The 19,455-nt window shown below is 38.0% G+C and overlaps 2 protein-coding genes across 2 annotated transcripts in view; one reads left to right on the plus strand and one right to left on the minus strand.

Annotated features, from left to right (window-relative positions):
• The window catches only part of LOC139734991 (uncharacterized), a 40,755-nt gene extending 37,897 nt beyond the window's left edge, over positions 1-2,858 (plus strand). The window contains exons 25-28 of the mRNA XM_071645767.1: positions 254-383; positions 963-1,074; positions 1,666-1,771; positions 2,781-2,858. Coding sequence (XP_071501868.1) covers positions 254-383; positions 963-1,074; positions 1,666-1,771; positions 2,781-2,858 — 426 coding nt within the window. The remainder of the gene's footprint in view (positions 1-253; positions 384-962; positions 1,075-1,665; positions 1,772-2,780) is intronic.
• Positions 2,859-9,417: 6,559 nt separating this feature from the next.
• LOC139734992 (uncharacterized) lies at positions 9,418-10,212 on the minus strand. The gene has a single exon (XM_071645768.1). The coding sequence runs from the start codon at positions 10,210-10,212 to the stop codon at positions 9,418-9,420; it is 795 nt and encodes a 264-aa protein (XP_071501869.1).
• Between the last annotated feature and the right edge of the window lie 9,243 nt (positions 10,213-19,455).

Consider the following 19,455-nt stretch of genomic DNA (forward strand, 5'->3'; position numbering starts at 1 on the left):
TTCTTTGGATTGTTAAGTATATATCTTTTGAAATTGCTCATATGAATCTCAACAGGCATCTTATTATTGCTAGTAGGTACATGTTTCCAGGGTGTACTTAGTATTGGTGCTCTCAAAATCGTGTCCATTTTTACCTAATTACTGAACTTATAAACTCATTTGAGCTACTACTGCATCTATTATTAAACCATTGTGTAAGAATCCAGTTCAGGCTTGACTGAAAGATGGACTTTTTACCACTTCATCTGCCTAGATCAACAGTTTCAGCACTATCGTCAGCAACAGCTACCACCTGCTGCTGTTGCTTGCCACACGCTACCACTCCTTCTACCACTGCCTGCCTGGTACAGTGAGAGACACAACCCCAGTACACCACTTCTTCAGTGAGTCTCATCATAAAAGCACTATTCCTCACTATGTTAAGGTTTGACTGTTGTGGATAAACTAAAATTGAAAGAACAGAATAACATAAGTTTTGTTAAAAATGAATGTTCAATGAGAAAGTTATGGAAGTTCTAAATTTCTCCTGTTTTCACCAAATGTTAGTTGCCAGTGCATACAACTGTATGAAAATATGAAGCAGAAGTCATGCCATTTCTCATGATGAGATGCAAGTAGTCGGATTAAAAATCCAGATGGTTGGCTTTAAAATGATTATAATAGGTATGGGCTCCAGATGTTAGAAACATCAGGAGAGAAGAGTTTATAAGATGAGAATAATGACATGTCAAATTTTTGTGGTGCAGATAGCAGCATGACCAATTGTAAATTTGGAACATATGCTAGGAGTATTAGTCAACATACCTAATGTAAGACACCTTGTGTGATACGTTGTTCCCGAAGAAATTTTGAGATCTTCATACCCTTTGTACTCGGCTCTTTAGATTCCCTGAATGGATTAGTTGCAAGTACCAGGAGTTTTATCCTTTTTTTTGTGTGTGTTTATACTTTCATCTTTGCAGACATTTTGATGGCCTGCCTGAGAAGCTTCCATGCCATGGCGGTTGCTAGGTTACCCGGTAACAGTGACGAGGCGGAGACGACATTTCCCCTGACGACGAACACTGTCACATGGTGAGGCAGTCTGTGGAGTAGGAAGCAAACCAAGGCCCTTTTATTCACTGCCAAAAATTGTACCCTAGCCCTCCAATCATACTTGGCTGTTCCCCTCTCTCTCCCTCCCCCTCATCCCAACTTTTAACTTTGTAAGGGTTTAGATTACATTTACTGTAAAAGTGGATATTGTTTTCTAGGTTATTTTTTGCACTCTGCGGAGTAAGATGAATATCATGTGTTTTTAGCTCCATGGAATCAAGACATTTGAATTCACAGTGGTACATATAACAAGAAAAAAAATTTGCATGCTTTTATTTTTGCGCTAGTGTCTGGTTGCGCAAATGTGCAGAAATTTCTAGTTTTACACTATCGTGTGGTTTCTGTTCCCTCTTGCTCAAAAAGAAAAAAAAATGGAAGAAAAGTATTTCTTTTTTTTTCACGTAAGCACCAATTAACATCAGTCAGGTATACAATTGCACCCGATGTTGTTATGTGCATCAGTGAAATATCTTGGTATATGTGTTGCCGGAAATTCAGAATTGCATTTTCTTTTTTTTTTTCTTTTTTGTGTGTGTACATTATACCATATGTGTTTCTTATTTTGTATAGGCTAGGCCTGAAGGCATTTGACTCAAAGCTGACCCTTCACAAAGCAGTCTACAAACCTCTCCTCAAACTCATACGGAAGCGGAAGAGGAGGGCATCCATCAAAATGGTGAGTATATAGTGGTCTCTACTGAGGATGGACTTAAATGAGATCATATTAATATGTATGTAATGCTGAATATTGCCCTTGGTGAGTGAATATTGTTTAGCGCTTTAGCTCTATTGGTTAGCTCTTTTCAAAAAACAAACAAATAAAACAACAAATATCATAGACAGCTTTAATATGCTGAACCTCCCCCCCCCCCCCCAGCAAACAAACAAAAAATATCTTTTCAAAGACTAAACTATTAGTGAATAACTGAAACAATATGTTTCTACCTGTCTATGTATGTATGGATGTATGTATATATTTGCTTTTCTCTTTCCTTTGCTGTTTCATACATATAAATCTAAAAATTCTGTTATTCTAAAAAAAAAATCATCCTAGAATTATGATTGAGCAATGATGACTTGTGGGGAGTATGGTGACCATTTGCTGAATTATTGGTTTTCATATTTTCATGTATGCTTGTATTTAGGTATACATATTATACAGAGACTCCAACTCTCCCGTTTTCGACGGGAGATCTCCCGCCGAAAACCCATTTTTGCAAATTCTCCCGTTCTCCCGTTTGAGATTTAATTTCTCCCGCCCTGGCTCTTTGTCTCCCGTTGGTAAGGATTTCTTACATATTTCTATCGTATGTTGAAAAAATAAGCCTTAGATAGCGCCAAAGAGCATCTAGAACCCTGGGAATTTCGCGCTTCGCACACATCAACTTTGAGTCTCCCGTTTGCTAGGAGTTTCAGGCGGGAGAATCTCCAGATCAGAAGGTACTTTGGGTTGGAGTCTCTGTATTATATTATATATATATAGACACATGGGCATATGTATAATTTGAATAAAACAACAAAATCTTTTTATCTCAAGTAATCATATCTATGGTATTTACCAAGTAGAATGCGCGTGTGTGGTTTCCACGTGTTCAAGGTAAAAATTGTAATAAGCAGTTCAATAAAATTCTGAAATACGTAGCTAGCGAATGACGATGACCAATCTCCTCCCTTCACTGTTAAAGGGAAAAGCTATGCTGGAGGTGCTGGAAGAGACAACAAGCCCCGCCCTGCCCCAGGACTTTCTCAGTATGAAGAGATGAAGAATGGAATATACAATGATTTCCTCAGGACTTCCTCATTATGATAAGGCAAGGACTGGAATCACAGAGAATTGAATCGTTAGCACTTCCTCATTGTGACAAAATGAGGATAAAAGAAAAACAGAAAATTCCCCAGGACTTTGTCATTGTGATGAGGTGAGGAATAGAATCACAAGGAATTCCTGAGGACTTACTCATTATGGCCAAATGAGGGGGAAAAAAATGCTGAGAATTGCACAGGATTTCCTCATTACAAGGAAATGAAGGGGAAAAAAAACCCTAACACACAAGTTTTGCCAGGACTTCCTCATTGTGACAAGATGAGGCATGGAACACAAAGAATTCCTGATGAGGTACTCAATAGGGGGATTCACACATACACAAATTAGAGGGGTTACAAATCTCGAGATTTGCGTCGCGATCACAAGCTCAAGATTTTTTTGCATGTGTGGATACAGAAACCCACAAATTAGTGCGATCAGCAGCGGGATGTCAAACCCAAGAAATCTTGCGCTTATTTCTCAGTTAGTGTACCTGGTACTAATTTGCCATGTGATCTCAGTGTGAACACTCAACCAAATAAGATTGAGATTTTGTATCCTGTCATTCAAAGCACACATGAAAACATCCGTTGCATGTGTAATGTATGTTTGTTGACAACTGGCCAATCACCGGCATGCTGCCTGCACATTGACACTTCTGTTGAGGAAAGAAATGGCTAGTGTTACTGTATTGTTTCATAAGATTTGGTAGTAACGGATATGCGGGATCACCTAGAATCATAATTGGAACAGGGACATTATTGATAACTTGTGGTGCAAGAGGGAAATGGGTGCCATTCCGCAGACTTTGTGATATTTGTGAAGTTGTACACAACGTCAGATTCTTGCATCGTGAACGCTTTGCGGTCAACCCACAACGATGCCAATAAATTGTACAAAACTGTCTACTACTGCTTTGCAGTACAATGAAATAAAAGTTTTTCCTGTTGAAATAATCGGTATGGAAATCCCTGGGAGCTCTTATGGGGATATGCGATCCGTCAATAGCTCCTGCAACTTGCGGGAAGCCTTTGCCTTCGAAGGGATGGAGACAGTCCTGAGATGAACACAGACAAAGGCAATTTGACAACTTTTTTTTTTTCCTTTCATTTATTTTTTTTTTCCATTTCCAGAAGAAACATTTGAATACAAATGTATTTAACATAAATTGAATTCATAAATTACATCACAGTACATGATAAACAAGAAGTTTAACCCTAAAAAGACTGGGCTATTTTGGTAGCTCGAAAGACTGGGGGGGGGCCTAAAGGGCCCCCCCTTAAGATCTCGGCCGTGGATCGCGCGATCGCCGCGGAAATTTGCACAATGGTAGTGTGCGATGTAATCTACAAGATCTATATTTAAATTTTCCAAAATAGTCTTCTTTTATTTTATTTTGATTAATTATGCTAATTTATGTGAGAAATCAGACTTTTTTATCTAAATCAGTAAATAAAGCTCCAAAAGTGCTCATTTTTGGTCTAGATATTCTTTGTAGCATTCTTAGCAAATGTACTTGAAAAAAAATTCGGTATCGAAATTAATTTCTTATTTGTTTTATTGTTTTATGAATTTCTTATGTATTTCTTTGTTTTTTCGACCTTTTGTTTTTGTTGTTTTTTCCAGCAAAATTTGTGGCAGACCCTTTTTGAAGCATAATACTACTAAAACAAATTGATTTCAGCCATTGAGAGTAAAAATAAGCATATTTATATGAACCATGTGATAAAACTCAATTTGTATTGACTTTGTACACAAAATCACATTTTTGAGCCATTTTCGGTCTCACGTGCATGTACAAAAAGTTATGTAACTTCAGAACCGTACCCCCGGGCGTCACAAATTTGGTGTCAAAATGTGCGGGAAACTCGAAAGAAAAAAGTCATAGAGCATCGCGGCGAGAGCATTGCGTGTTGCTGAGTAATCGCGCGAAATGTCGAGAGGGGGGCCTTTTAGGCCCCCCCCCAGTCTTTTTAGGGTTAAAGAATATGTTAAGTATACGGAAATGCTGGAAATGGGGAGGAATGTTAAAAAGCAAGAAATTATATTGATTGTTATACTGTTACACATAAAAGGTGGAAACACAAGTACAAAACTAAGTTGTAGAAACTGATCTAAGGTCTAAAATCCTATGCATAAAAAAAAAAAAAATGTAAACATAGAATTACCAAAACTTACGAGGAAACTCTACAAAATATTAACTTAGGTCATGGATTATTTTCAAATTTAGCTAAAAAGACCTCATGTGCCCCCTCCCCCCCCCCCCCAATTTTCACATACCACTCTACACCACCCTACCCTTGTGAGCTTATATACATTTGCCAAGTGGTGGGGTAATACTTATTGATTTAATGGGGGCATTCATTCCAAGCTAACAAGTGTATGGCATGCAGTATGCCAAACTTCATAGGGAGATAAAAAAGTTATATGAATATGGCCGTCTTGAACTAGATTGTACTAGTAAATAGAGTGGATGATTAAATAAACACCAACATGTTATTAATCAAAGTCATATCAAATCACCGTTGATAGCAAGTAGGCCTATAGTATTAGATAAAACATACATGTACATGAGGATACCACACATCTTTCTTTCAAGATCATAATTTGTGATATCAAAAATGATATGCACATTGTACTCTGTTTAAGATTGAGAAATTTGATAAGTATACTTCTGATAATAATTAAAAGGGAAATAAAGCAGGGTAATTTGAATTACAATGTGTACATTTAGGGCATACCTGAAGCCTTTGTCCACTAGGTATGGTACGTAATATGTTTTTGCTGAAGTTCTTGAACGAATAAACTGATGTAGATTATCACTCATCCATTTAAAGTGTAATCTCCCAAATTATCGTAAATCACAAAACTGGAATGGGTTTTCTTTGCCGATTTAACAATCAGTTTCTTCTGGCATCGTTTAAATGGAAGAATGGTCCTTGATTATATGTGATATTGTATGTCTATTCCCTATTGGGCCCCAAATGGTGGAGGTGTGGATAGGGATGGGGAAAGGGTGGGGGAAGGGACCTTTTCAGAGATAAATAATAATTTTACATTTTTTTTCAGGATGCATGGCTCCCCACCCCTTCGGATTTCATCCAGCTTTTACTATTAGCTTCGGTATACAAATAGTGAATGGTCACGAGTGAAAGATAGAGGAGCTCTATTCAACGAGGCGAAGCCAAGTTGAATAGTGCGTTTCGTCTTTCACCGAGTGCGAAATCTGGTTCCATTGCACAAGTAAAGACCATACACTATTTGTTTTATACAACACCTCGAACATCAACAGATTTGGTACTCACAGATTCTTGAATTTAGCACAGAAATGGCAACCATTTTCAGTGAAAGACGAATGAGTAGCCTCACGGTCGCAGTCACTGTATAACACTACATGTGTGTACGTACGTTACGTACAAATTGTACGTACATGCGAAACGAAGTTGTTTACAAAAATGAGTGACAAAAGTACGCACTTGTAAGCGTGCTTGTAATTGTTGAGTGCGCGCGGCACATGTTTGTTTATTGTGACATCAGAGCGCGTGCAATAGAACATTTAGGTCGAACCAAAATTGCACGCTGAGACAGCCAGAGCGTGCATTGTAGAACGTTTCCCTAAATGTCACGTGATGGGCAATCGACCAATCGGATAGCTACATTCTAAATAGGTGTTGTATAATAGGGGATATAAAGTTGTACACATGGTATATGCATCTCTCATTGACAGCAAGTGGGAGTGTCATAATTTTAGGATTACATGTTTATTGTTTGAAATTCATTCTGTATTGAACCATTCCAAGTTTTTAACACGGTGCATGGGAATGTAAAAGGAGGCTGATGATTCATATTGGTAGCATCATGTACTCTCTAAACATCCATGAAATCTTTAATTCGATGTCACTTTACAACTTAAAATGCTGACGCACTCCTAATTGATACATATAGGGTGCTTCCATTTAATGTTATTCTTCAATCTCAAATAAGTATCAAACCCCTCGGGCTCTACTTATGTTATAGGATCACTACTTAAGTCAAAAATACACTGACCTACTTCCAAAAATGTAATCACCTTAAATTCTAAAATGATATATTACCATCTGTTGGTTTTTGATGGACCTGATGGCATGGACCCTCGCCTGGCAGTTTGGCATGGGACAAGTCATTTTAGCATCGTCTGCTGATCTGACCCTCCACCTCTGCCATGCCCATCTGCCCGGCTTTCTGCAATTGATCCGTCTGTTGCAGTTTCCTTCTCAATGTCATGCATTGTTTGATAGTGCCGTATCAAATTATACACAGTGACATGGCATTCTGTGCATTCCCTTTTTCGATGCCCCTGTAGTCACACACTGATGCGCTTTCAGTGCGTGAAAGATGGCTCGGAATATCTGGGATCGCCCAGTCGCAAGCATGTGAAAGGTTGAAATGAAGGCCCCCCTTCCTGTTGAAACTGGGTTCCTCCACTCGTTCCCAAATCGATTCTTTTATGCTTCGTTCAAACCAATGTGCCTCTCTGTCGAGCATCACCACATTCTTGTTGTTTAATGAGTGGTTGGTCTCTTTAAGGTGTGAGTAAAAAGCTGATTCGTGAACAAGTACGTGCACCGTCTCCAAGAAAATCACACAAACTGTAGATCTTCCAATGCCTAATAATCCTGCCAGAGTCCTGTACTCGATATTGGTAGCAAGTTTCCACAATGTAATGGCTAGACTATGGTCTAGACTGATGGCCTAATCCCAACACAGCATCCTTCTTAAGAAGATGTGAACACAGCTGGTTCAGTATATAACTGAATGTGGCTTTCCTCATTCTAAAGATAAAAGCAGATCATAGATATAAAGGGGAAGGGTGATATTCAGATTGACTACGTACTCTAGATCTCTAAACTGGGTTTGTAAAAGACCTTTACAAGATGATAAGTACAGCCTAAATGTTATGCTTTCAATTAACAGCAAAATAAAGAGTTAAATGAAAATATATGGGTCTAGGATATATTCCAGTAGTTCTAACTTACTTGCATGCATAACCATTACAGATTCTAGTTTCTACATGTGATTAATGTTGTCTATACATTCATTTACATATTTATTCAATTAAATAAAAATCATTTTAACTATGAATTATGATGTATATAATCCAACTGTAGCACAGGTATGTCATGAAACTGTCTGTAGTTGTAAAAGTAGCCAAATAAATAGGGTAGGTAATGTAGAACATTTCATTGTGTTTTCAGTGGCAACGAATCTGAAAGTGGGGTCGCTGTCATTTGGTAAATGTTGGTTTAAAATACGTAGCACTGTTCTTCGCATTTTGTGGACTGCCGAGCGTGGAGTGTATGCAAAAGATGGACTTTTCAGTTTCTTTCGTCCGTTCAATGGCAGCCAATTCGGTGGATTCCATATACGGTGCGCCACCTATCGGTTGTAGCGGACAGGCCGAAATCCGCAATGCCTTTAATGGGAAGAAGTCGACATCGAAATTACTCGCATTATACGCACATGCAGCAGCGCAGCTCAGCTCAGCCGGCCGCGCCGGGTGGGCGGGCGCCCGGGCTGGGCCGGCCGGATATCGATCGCGTGTTGATGTGTGGCCGGCCCGCTACGCAATAAAAAGCTTCTTCGTGTGTGTGGATATGTACATTACACACGAGTGTGGCTGTATCCAGCGACTAGGGCCATGGCTAACCACACTCGTGTGGCTGGATGGTAAAGACACAGGCGTGTGGTTGGCCTGAAGTTAGGGACTTAGGCCCTAACATGAGTAACAGATGACAAAATCAACAAATCACAGAAAAAGCAGACTTACGCTGCAACACATCCACAGCCAGCAGAATGGACTAAAGCGTCTGTTGTGAGTAGTACCCATGTAGCGTACCGTACATTTCTATATACACTTTATACACATTCCGAGTGTTTCATTAGTTGGAGACATTGTAGATGCTCACAGTGCAGCCATGGAAATTGTACTGTGGCTGAACACTATTCACCATGTTCATATTCATGGAGTAGCCTGATGTTGTAGCTGTTTCTACACTGCTAAAATCAGTGATATCGTGCAATGGGACGGTATTTGGAAGTTCATCACACTTTCTATGGATTCCAGTTGACTGTCTGTGAAGATCACAAGATCTGTGTCGTCATTGATGGGATCAGTGGTTGCTGTTGAAGGATGAGGAGCATTGCTGCGGACATTTTTTTCCAAAACATCGTCAGGTAGCACCTCTTCTAGATCAGCCATGCCAGCATTGATATTTGTGGAAATTGTGTCAGACATTTTCCTTTTCAACTCCTCACTTGTACGAACATAGTTCTTGATTGAAGTCTCCGAGCGATGACCTGAAACGGTCATAATGTCCCTAGATGTATACCCAGCATGGTCAAGGAGTGTTACGCTGGTTGCGCGGAGAGAGTGGTTAGTGTACGACTTTGAACATCCAGCGTTTTCACTGAGCATTTTGGTCATGGTTGCCAATGTGTTTTTGCCTAGGGGTACATTTGCATACCATACCACTTCTTCCTCAGTAACTCTCTCTCTTGGCCTCTGCCACATGCAGGAACATTTGGGATTGAGTTTGGACAAATACCTTTTGAGGTTTGTGACTGGACATCGAGGATTTCCTGGCAATGAGTGCATTTGTCCTTTTTTGACTCTCGGCATCATCATCCTGATGGGTTTTTGTACTCATGTCTCGAAGGGTGAAGAATTCATTATTTCCTTGCTGGTGCAAAATGAAATCTTCTGGTTTCATTGCACGAAGGTTTTCCATTCCGCGATTGGCAGAGTGGAGCATTACATCAAGAAATACCTTGTCTTGCAGCCCTTTCGCTGTATTGCGATCCAGACTTGCCTGGATGAGTTTCATGTCATCGGCAGAGATCGGGGGATGATGTTTCACGCTCCCCTTTCCACATGCTTTCAACTTTCCTAGCAATGTCTTAAATGTTTTGTTTGAGAGAGAAAACTCTTTTGCCTTGATGATGTCGATATTCCGGCTTACCATAAAATGGCGCTGCAATGCAAATCGGATTGCTTGCATCGATTTTGCCGAGTAGTGTTCTCCCTTCTTGTTACGTGCCCCGGCATAGAATTTGGACAACACGACATCCAGCTCAAGGTTGGTGACATTTTCAAAGTCTGTCTTGATCTGCTGGCAAAAGTCTGTAAAAACGGAGACACCATATCTGATTTGCTTCTTAGTATTTGCACTATCTCTCGAATTGATGAACTCTTGCAATTCATCCTCCATTAAAAGATCAAATCTAGGTTGATCTGCGTTTCCAACCAAGCTCTCTCGAGAACTGGAGGCATCCATGTTTTTATTGCATGTTTACACTTCGCGGTTGACCGATCACCGAGGAAATTTTTCTCACGCACTTAACGCATACTACTGTACTGTTTGCATCGTCTGCGCATGGTGTGCGAAACTCATTCATGTGTGCGTAAGAATTGACCTTTCATTTTCGGGAAGCGTAGGCACCGATACGTGGCCGATACCCATTCATTTTTACATGAAACCTCTCGCGAGGCGCTGGCGCCGCGATACCCATACATTTGTACATGAAATCTCTCGTGAAGAGGAGGTGCTGCGATACCCATTCATTTGTACGCGAAATCTCTCGCAGAGTGAAGGTGCTGCAATACCCATTCATTTACACATAAAAATTTTCGCGTCGCGACGCGAAGCAAAAAAGGGGCGAATTTCACCAGCGTGATATAGTTTTTGTACTATTTCCCTAGGGAGAATAGTCATACGCGGATTTGTATGGTAGAATTATGTTTTGTTGTTTACAGTGCTCTCGACCAATCAGAGGACGAGAAGCAATTTGTGAGGGATATAAAAATAGATAGACTTGACGCGCGCTTCTGCGCACGCTCAGAGCATGGTTTTTTCCTTTGAACGTCAGCACGTCTAAAATCTAAAGTTCCCTATTATCAGGAAATGAGGAATGGCAGCCAAAGTCTTCCAACAATCCCCTCAGTGTGAAGAGCTTAGGAGCAGAAAGTCGTAGAAGATAGAAGCAAAAAATGTGCCAAAGAATGTGCCAAAAAGTGATTTGTTGCTTGTAATAGAGTGCAATGAATTGAGGTTGCAAAGTAAAACTGAATATGCCAAAGTTGGGAATTGAAGCACAGCAGGTAAAAGATGAAACTAGATGGCTTGTTTTGTTGTTGTTGTTGTTGTTTTAAAATTCTGTTGAAAACAGTGAAAAAAAGTACCTTGGGATAACTAGTACTTTGTAAATTGATTGTTTTTTTTTCTAATGCTGCAAACTAATTCGTTTTATCTTGCTACCTCTGTGCTAACTGGCTGTATTCATATTCATACGTGGAAGATGTACAACACCAAAAAATATGAGTTTTTTTCCAAACAAGTGTGATGTGTAATAATCGTCATTGATGTATTTGGTTTTATGGCAGGAAAGTAATTTGACAACTCAGGAAATTGTTTTGTGTCTTAATCATTCATATGAGTGACATGTGCTATCCTGGCGCTGTATTCTAAAAACACTTTGAAGCTCGAATTGTTCTTCCCCATGTCACTTTTTTTTTTTGGTAGACTAGTAATTTGAAACTGAATGTTGATATTATACTTTAGCTCATAGACAAAAATCTTCCTAGTTCTAAAGGAAGATAGCAATGAATGCATTTACAACATTTAGTGCATTTTTTCTTCATCAAAATTAAGAAAATCTATTTAGAAAAAATGAAATATGTTTTTTTGTAGAAATGTGATTTTAGTATGCTTAGCGTACACTTTCATCCATTTTTAAAACAGAATATGATTTTTGCCTGAAAAATATGTTTTTCTTGCTGTGCAGCAGAATGTTTTGTTTTGTTGTGTTTTTGAATCTGCAGAGATTGGCATAAGAAATTATGTTTATATGAGCGAGTATGTCACTGGTTACTGATGATGTATGGGGCGTACATGTCAATATGCCCGGACATTTGTGTTAGAAATTGCATAAAATTTTCTGCAAAATACCACTTGTTATGGGCTGAAAATTTTTAGGTGAAATAGTTTTTTTCAGAATACCAGCTTTAAATTGTTTACTGCACTTTGTATCATCATTATTAAATTACAGTACTTTATTATGTGATTCTTGTCAACATCATTATTTTATTTGCAGGCTGAATATTGAATGAAAGTATACCTCATTTATGAGTTCTTAGGAGTTGATGATTGGGAGCAGATGGAAAAGTCAAAGCAGAGAAGTCTTCAGTTTTCCAAACTTGTAAAAATTGTCTAGATTGGTGCTACCTCTCATGCAACTCTGTATTCTGTGTGCATTGCACAATCCCAAGGGCCTTGAAGTGAAAACTCACCATATGTGACCCTGCACCACAAAACAAACAAAAAGTCGCCAGACATGAATTTTTAGTTAAGACCATATCCTGAAAGAGCAGACTTTAAGGTTTAAAATGATGTATAACTCAAATCAAATGGACTCTCCTAACCTATGTAAATATTGGAAAGAAAACACAAACTCAGGAAAAGTGTGAACTGAGAAAAGAGGCTCTGAAGTACAGTGTCTATTCAAGCGCTTAACCTGTACCAGGCCTTGCTGGCTGTGTGATGAATGGGACAAAAAACAGGAAGTAAACCACTGGAGTAACAACAATGAAGGGATTATCAGATTAAACTGAAATTCAGCATGCCTCATTTACACATTTTGTCCATAATTAAAGCCAACTTTCAAAGCAGTAGCATTATCCTTTTAAAAATTATTAGAGTTGAAAGTGAAGAGTGTGTACGAGGTTTTTCAGAAATTAATAGGGGACTCTAAAGACACACCTTATCACACTATTCTACCAAAAATGTTCGAGATAAACTGCTAAAAAAAACCCACACACACTTTCCTGCCCGTTTTATGATCCCAAATTTAAGCATGATGTAAAAGAAGAATTCCTCTTCCAGAAAATATGAAAAAGTCAAGATCGGCTAGGTTGACCCAAGTCACATATTTTCAGTCATCACGCAAATTCAGTGTGTGCGACTTTTTGTTCGTTTTGTGATGCACTGTCACATATGTTCAATTTCACTTTGAAAAATTAAATAAATTCATATCAGAGTGGTAGAACTTACATTGAAATGAGACATAGACTGGGAAAAGTATAGAATTTTAACCCGTTAAAGATTAGTTCCGAATATACTCGGGCAGGTGTCTATATGGGAAATGAGTGTTATAGCAAAATCAGCTCGTCCTCAGTGGGTAAAGAGTTAACTGAACAGTTGTAATGATCAGTCTGATAATGCAAATGGAATAGCTGAATATACAGTCTGTATTGGCATGGCCCTACAAGTCTCCCATTCGTACAATGCATGCACAGAAATGTTTTATAAAGACACAAATTCAAGCAAAAATTGTGCTATTTACACAGTGGCGGATCCAGGGAGGACCGCACCGGGCATACGCCACCCCCTTTATTCTTTTTTTTTTTAAATAAAAGAAATAAAAAGAAAAAATGGGGGAGTGGTGTGTGCACATGCGCCCCCTTTAATTTTGTTAACGCGCCCCCTCTTTACGGAATTCCTGGATCCGCCCCTGTTACATCGATTGTTTCAGAGCTGCAATGACTGAGAAATGATTACAACAACTGAATCATGGATTATATACATGTATTTTCTGTGTACCCAAAATAAAGAGTATTGTGACGAATTGACATCATTATTTTTTCTGACTTGGAGAAGATTGTGACCTACACAACCATCACTGCTGTGAAAATTTCTGTGCTGTAATTTTCTTCATCTGTGTCAAGTTTTATTGAAACTTCTACCATTTTGTTCTCTGTGCTTGACTTATTATTATCAACAGAGGAGATTTTCCATTCTCTTGAGGCATTTAGGAAGATGCTATCATTCATAATGTGGGAAATGGTCAAGAGAAACCTCAGGCTAGATAAGGAAACTAGCTCTAAAACAGTCATTGATATACTGGTGAAATTATGTTGCAAAAACATTATCAATGGTCCATTCTCACTCCTGTGATAATTTCGGTATGTGCAGTACAGTGAAGTCTGGTTGTGTTTTCTGACCACTGATCTTTATTGGAGATACAACTTTATATATCTGGATATGTCATTGGCTTATCCACACTGTACAAACAATTGAAGCCACCAAGCTGCCATCTTAGCGGGCACACTCTATGGAGATTTATAGCCATTTTCGCGCAGAGGAGTCTGTCACTATGATCATGTGATGTTGTGAGCTCTCTACGCAAGTGTATGGCAATGTGCATGGTAAGATGGTGGCACTGTGGCTTCAAAGCGATTGGCCAATGAGATATCCAGATACTCCCTTCAGAGATCAGTGGTTTTGGCAGACTGAAGTTGGCTACCAATTTGAGGATTGCCAAAGGTCGTTTGTCTTGGCAGTCTCGGCTGTGTCCCAAATGTCAGACAGAAGGGTGTTTCCTTACTTCTACCCATTTTGAGGTTATTGCTCTTTCCACCATCCTTCATGGCATTACAAATATTTAAGACATCTTATATTCAAAATTTGGGCGCAATTATAAAATAAGAAAAGAAATGAAAAACATGCAAGTTTGTTTTTGTTTTGTATTCACATGAATGTTGGCATTGTTTGTATTGCAAAAAAAAAAAGAGAGAGAAAAAAGAGAGAAATTGATATCAGCATGAAAATATTCCTCTGTCAACTTTGTGCCTTCCCTAACAAAGTAGTCCACTTTCATGATACCTTTTTCAACATTTGCCCTGTCTAGTGCTCTGAGAGTTGTATTTCTTGGTTTGTATATTGATTTCTCCTTTTCAATTCTTTTATTTTCCTGGTGCAAATGACAGGGATTTTCTTTGGCCATTAGTTTAAAAAAATATATCTGAGCATTTTGTGAAACTTGTCAATATAAGTATGTCTGAGAACAAATGACATGCGTGCACCTTATTAGTTGTCATTACTACAAATACTTTAATACTGCATGTTTTGTCTTGATTAGGCATTTACTGTACTACATTACACTTGTGATGAAAACATGATTAGTGTTTGCTTGTTCGTTTGTTTGTTTGTTTGTTTTTCTTACGAGGTGAAGGGCTCAGATTGAATCTAAATGCATAAGGGTGAATGACACAAATTTTTGGAGTGCGTCTTATTCTGGAATAATGCATGGCAAAACACATGTTTGTCGTTGTAAATAAGGTTTTAAAAAAAAGAAGAAAACAAACACTATTTCCCTGTGCAAGAATTAATTCCTTTCCTGCAAGAACATGCACTATATTGAAAAAAAAGTTGTGAAAAACTTATTCATTTCGTGGTATCATCAATGTAAACGTGGACATACCCAAGCCTGTTAAAGTGTGTGTATATTCTTAAATGCCAATATCTACAATAGTAGTAAAAGCAATAAAGGATCAGCAAACAGGAATGCACGAATATTGTGATTTAGTGTCCTTTCTTTTTATTCTCCCTTCCACATACATACAATCGTGAACATGAACACTCACTGTAGTGCCGTTGTCGACATAAACATCTCACAGTTTGTTCGGCATAAAATATACAAGATTTTTCCCACCAAAATCTGTGCACCACACACACAAAAAAAGAAACCATATTGCATGGTGCAGAGATTTCTCCCTTACTGCGATACAAATGGATATTACCAAAAATGTGCACAAATACCTCCTTGTTTACTGTCACTGGCACGCATACAAACTTCAGAAACTTTTTTTTTTTAAATCGCTCTGGAGTGATTAAAAATGTCAACCATTTTCATTCACCGTTCAAAACATAGCATCACGGAGGATGCAAGACAACATGTGTATGTGTGTGCACATTGTAACACAGTAAAAGTGAATCTGGTTTTCAACCATCCAGATCAAAATATTGAGAAATCTTTGAAAATGAACAGAGTTAAGCGATAAAAGAGATGCCAATTTAGTGGGTACAACTTACTTTTCCTTTTTTTTTTAATACAGTAAGAGCAAGAACTGTACTACCTATCTTAGGTGACATTACCAGGAAACTGGTGAAACAAAAACTGTGAAGATTTTATGCAACAGTACCACAATTTTACTCTGAGGCGGCATGTATGAGGCAGGAATCAAACTACACAATAGAATGAAAGTCCAATTAAACAAATGACAGACAAAAAATATTGACATTATCTTTACCTTACATACAGGTCCAGCCTGTTGATGCCAATGATAGGCCTATTAGTTTAGGTTGTCAGGGTTCACACTCTCCCCCACACAAATTGTGCTATTTTTTCTTAGCTCCTCAGATTAATTCATTTCCTTCATGAGGAATACAGCCTTCATTTTCTGGGCATTTCAAATACTTTCAATGTTTTTCTCAATTATATATTTTTTTTCTTCTGAAGATAGTACCTGGTATCTTGACAGTGCAGTGTACATATTCAAAGCAAACTGTCTTAAAAAAAACCAAACACATAATCATTCCACAACGCAAGCTTATTCATTGTTAATAATGCTTGTATTCAAATTCGTTTTTTTCATGTTTGTCGGGCAAAACTTTTTGCAGCTGGGATTTTCCTTTATGTATGGGAAGTGGCTCCTGGCAGCCTTCAATACACATTTCAAGTTAATAGTGTGAGATGTTAGCTGTTGGAGAACCCTACTGCACTCTTTTTTTTCTAATTCCCAAAGAACACTGAACTGAATGAGGCCCAATATGAATTTACAGATTTGAAATTGCCACATCTCTAGGCAAAGATGACTACAATTCATGTTTTTATTTGGGTTTTAATTCTAGAAGATAACACACACAAACACTAAAGCTTAAAAGAGAGAGAGAGAGAGAAAAAAAAAAGATATTTATACACATTTGAGCATTCGGACATTTAAGCATTTGACATCTGCACACAAAGTGTCCTAGTATATGACTAGAGAACTCAAGTTTGTCCAGTAACAGCTCTGAATCGTGCATGCTTCTATAACACTTTTATTGTCATTCAGACACACGAGCAACATACATATGTAGAAGACTTGTAAACTCTATACCACTTAGAAATGGCTAGTGTAAAAATCCTTTTGGTGCTTCCCTAGCTGTGAATATATTTGATGTAAGTTGCAAAACAAGCTCAAATGGTTTACTTTCTTTTAAATAATTCTACACCATCATAACTGATGTAGGCCCTGTTTTATCGAAAGATACAATCAATTATAAATTTCCGTACCACACAGGCTGCCATAGACTAACACATGCGTATGATAGAAATCAACTATATAATCAATTATAACTCTTCATAAAACAGGGCCATAAAAGTATAACATTCTTGTGTTTGTCTCCTTCAAACATAACATAACATAACATATCATATAAATGTAGTAACTAATACTGAAGGTAAACATAAAGCAACAATATGGACAAATCGTATGGGAACCAGCCCCAAAATAAAATATCAGATGTCATCTACAAAGAATAAAGTTTGTTTCCTTTATGTCTTATTAGAAAGAGAGGAATGAAGAGTATATTATGTATGGTAGTATTAAACAATAAATGTGGTCTTAGTATGACATAAAAAAACTTGGCTAAAGAAATGAGTGCAAATGGAATGCAAAAACTCAGAAGGGTGTTAGTCTTATCCCAGGGCACGAATAATATAAAATTAAATTCAATTAAAATATTTGCAAAAATTTAGGCCTCTTAATAATACACAATAATTTGAGAGCATGAAATGATTGGTCAAGTCATCAAGTTTTGCTTTTTTTTGCTCCAATCTAGACCCTTCCAGAAAATTGCCAGTTTATACTTCACTAGACTTTCAGAATTCAAGTTAAAGTTATGCGTAACTGGCAGCACGACAAATAATGTACAAGAACTTGGTTTCTTTATCAATTCTGTCAGTGTGACATGTAGTCTCAGCTCCAGTAACCACAAATAGTTTTCTAGTCCCAGCATCATTTGTGCCATGTAAAGGGTCCAAAAGAGCAACATCTACTATGGATTTTGTTCTTCCTGTAAAACTCAATCACCCTTTCACATCTAAAACTTAAAACACATCAATATTGTTTTCACACTATCTTTGTGTATAGGTGCAGGAATGATTCCACTACATAACAAAACAAAATGACTGTAGTTACAATTCTTGTGCGAAATAAACAATGAGTTGATGGACGTGGTTGTATTTGAGCAATAAAGCCTGCTCAGTTGTGTGAGTACTACACTTCATTTGAACTTTGAAGTAACTACATCATATCAAATATTTTCATTATGCCAACACCACACATATATCATCTTTTATTCACTTATGCTAAATACTGACAATACAGGTGTAGAAATTAGTTTAATACTGCAAAACATGGAACACTTAGATAATTCAAAAATATTGTTGATCATGGCCCAGGTTGTATGAGGCTGTGCTCATAGTAATAAAATGATAAAACATTTGTGGGAGATACCAATAGGAATGAGTTCTGCATTTGATCGTTTGAAAGATCATTATCCAGTTTTTACATAAAGGGTGGCAGAACCACAACTCCTTTACCTGATTAATGCTAGAAAGAATGGCTATGTCCTTCTATTTTGGATTTTCATTTATGATTTGGTACACTGATGATATAATGACCCCCATCAAAATTTGCAAAAAAGTCAAAAAGCAACAAATGCAGTATTGAAGAAATATGGACAAATTAATGCAATACAGCGTATAATGCATCAATCATGGCTTCTATTCAAACAGTTGTAAAAATGTCTGGCTGGATGGGAATTTAGTCGAAATGAGTTGCACCAGACGAGTCCATAAAATACATATGACTATAATAGTAAAAACAACTTTTAAATATGCATAGGCAAATCCAGCACCGATTATTAAAACTCAACAAGAAGCACTTAATTCACAGCTACAAGCTATATGCATGTCGCTCGCTGTCCGACAAATGTGGCCTCAGCGTGCTCGACAGTGCAATTACAAACAAAACATGCATCGCAGCGACAGAGTTCCAGGAAAAAAAGGCCTTAAAAGGAAACTACTCCATGCTCAGGACTGTAATTACGTCAAGAGGTGGCATACTACGAAACACTGGTATCAGCACTGCACACACACTGTGTCATGGAATGCGTTCGTAATGGGCGCAAAACAAAAAACGTTTGCTTGGGTTCGCAAGCCGTCTTCTCACAAAGGAGGGGAGGCGGGGAACGAAGTGGCAAGTGACAAAGAAATTTTAGCAGATTGATAATGAAAGCTGGGGCAACTTCTTACTGTGTCTCATGCATACACACAGTGTGGTCCTTACAGAACACAGAGTGTGGTCCTTACAGAACACACAATTAAAGGATACACCACAGCGCACTAGTGTATTGAAACTCAGATATGTTTTTTCTGGTGTTGGCATTGCAAACAAGCGCAACACTCAAATGTACAGTGTTGTGAGAGATAAATTCAAAGCGAGCACTCCGTACAGCAAGAACGATGAAAAGAATCATTTTAAAAACTGTCATTGCACTGACCAAAATCAATCATTATTACAATGTTTCACAGCAGGATACACTGTAGACACAGTACAACGAGTAGTGTGTACTCCTCACACATTCACCACAAGATGAATTCGAGCATTTCCATATTGTCAAAGAAACAACCAGACT

Source organism: Diadema antillarum, unplaced genomic scaffold (genome assembly GCF_040938485.1).
Source record: "Diadema antillarum isolate AM-2024a unplaced genomic scaffold, OU_Dant_1.0 seq00000561_RagTag, whole genome shotgun sequence".
Classification (NCBI taxonomy): domain Eukaryota; kingdom Metazoa; phylum Echinodermata; class Echinoidea; order Diadematoida; family Diadematidae; genus Diadema; species Diadema antillarum.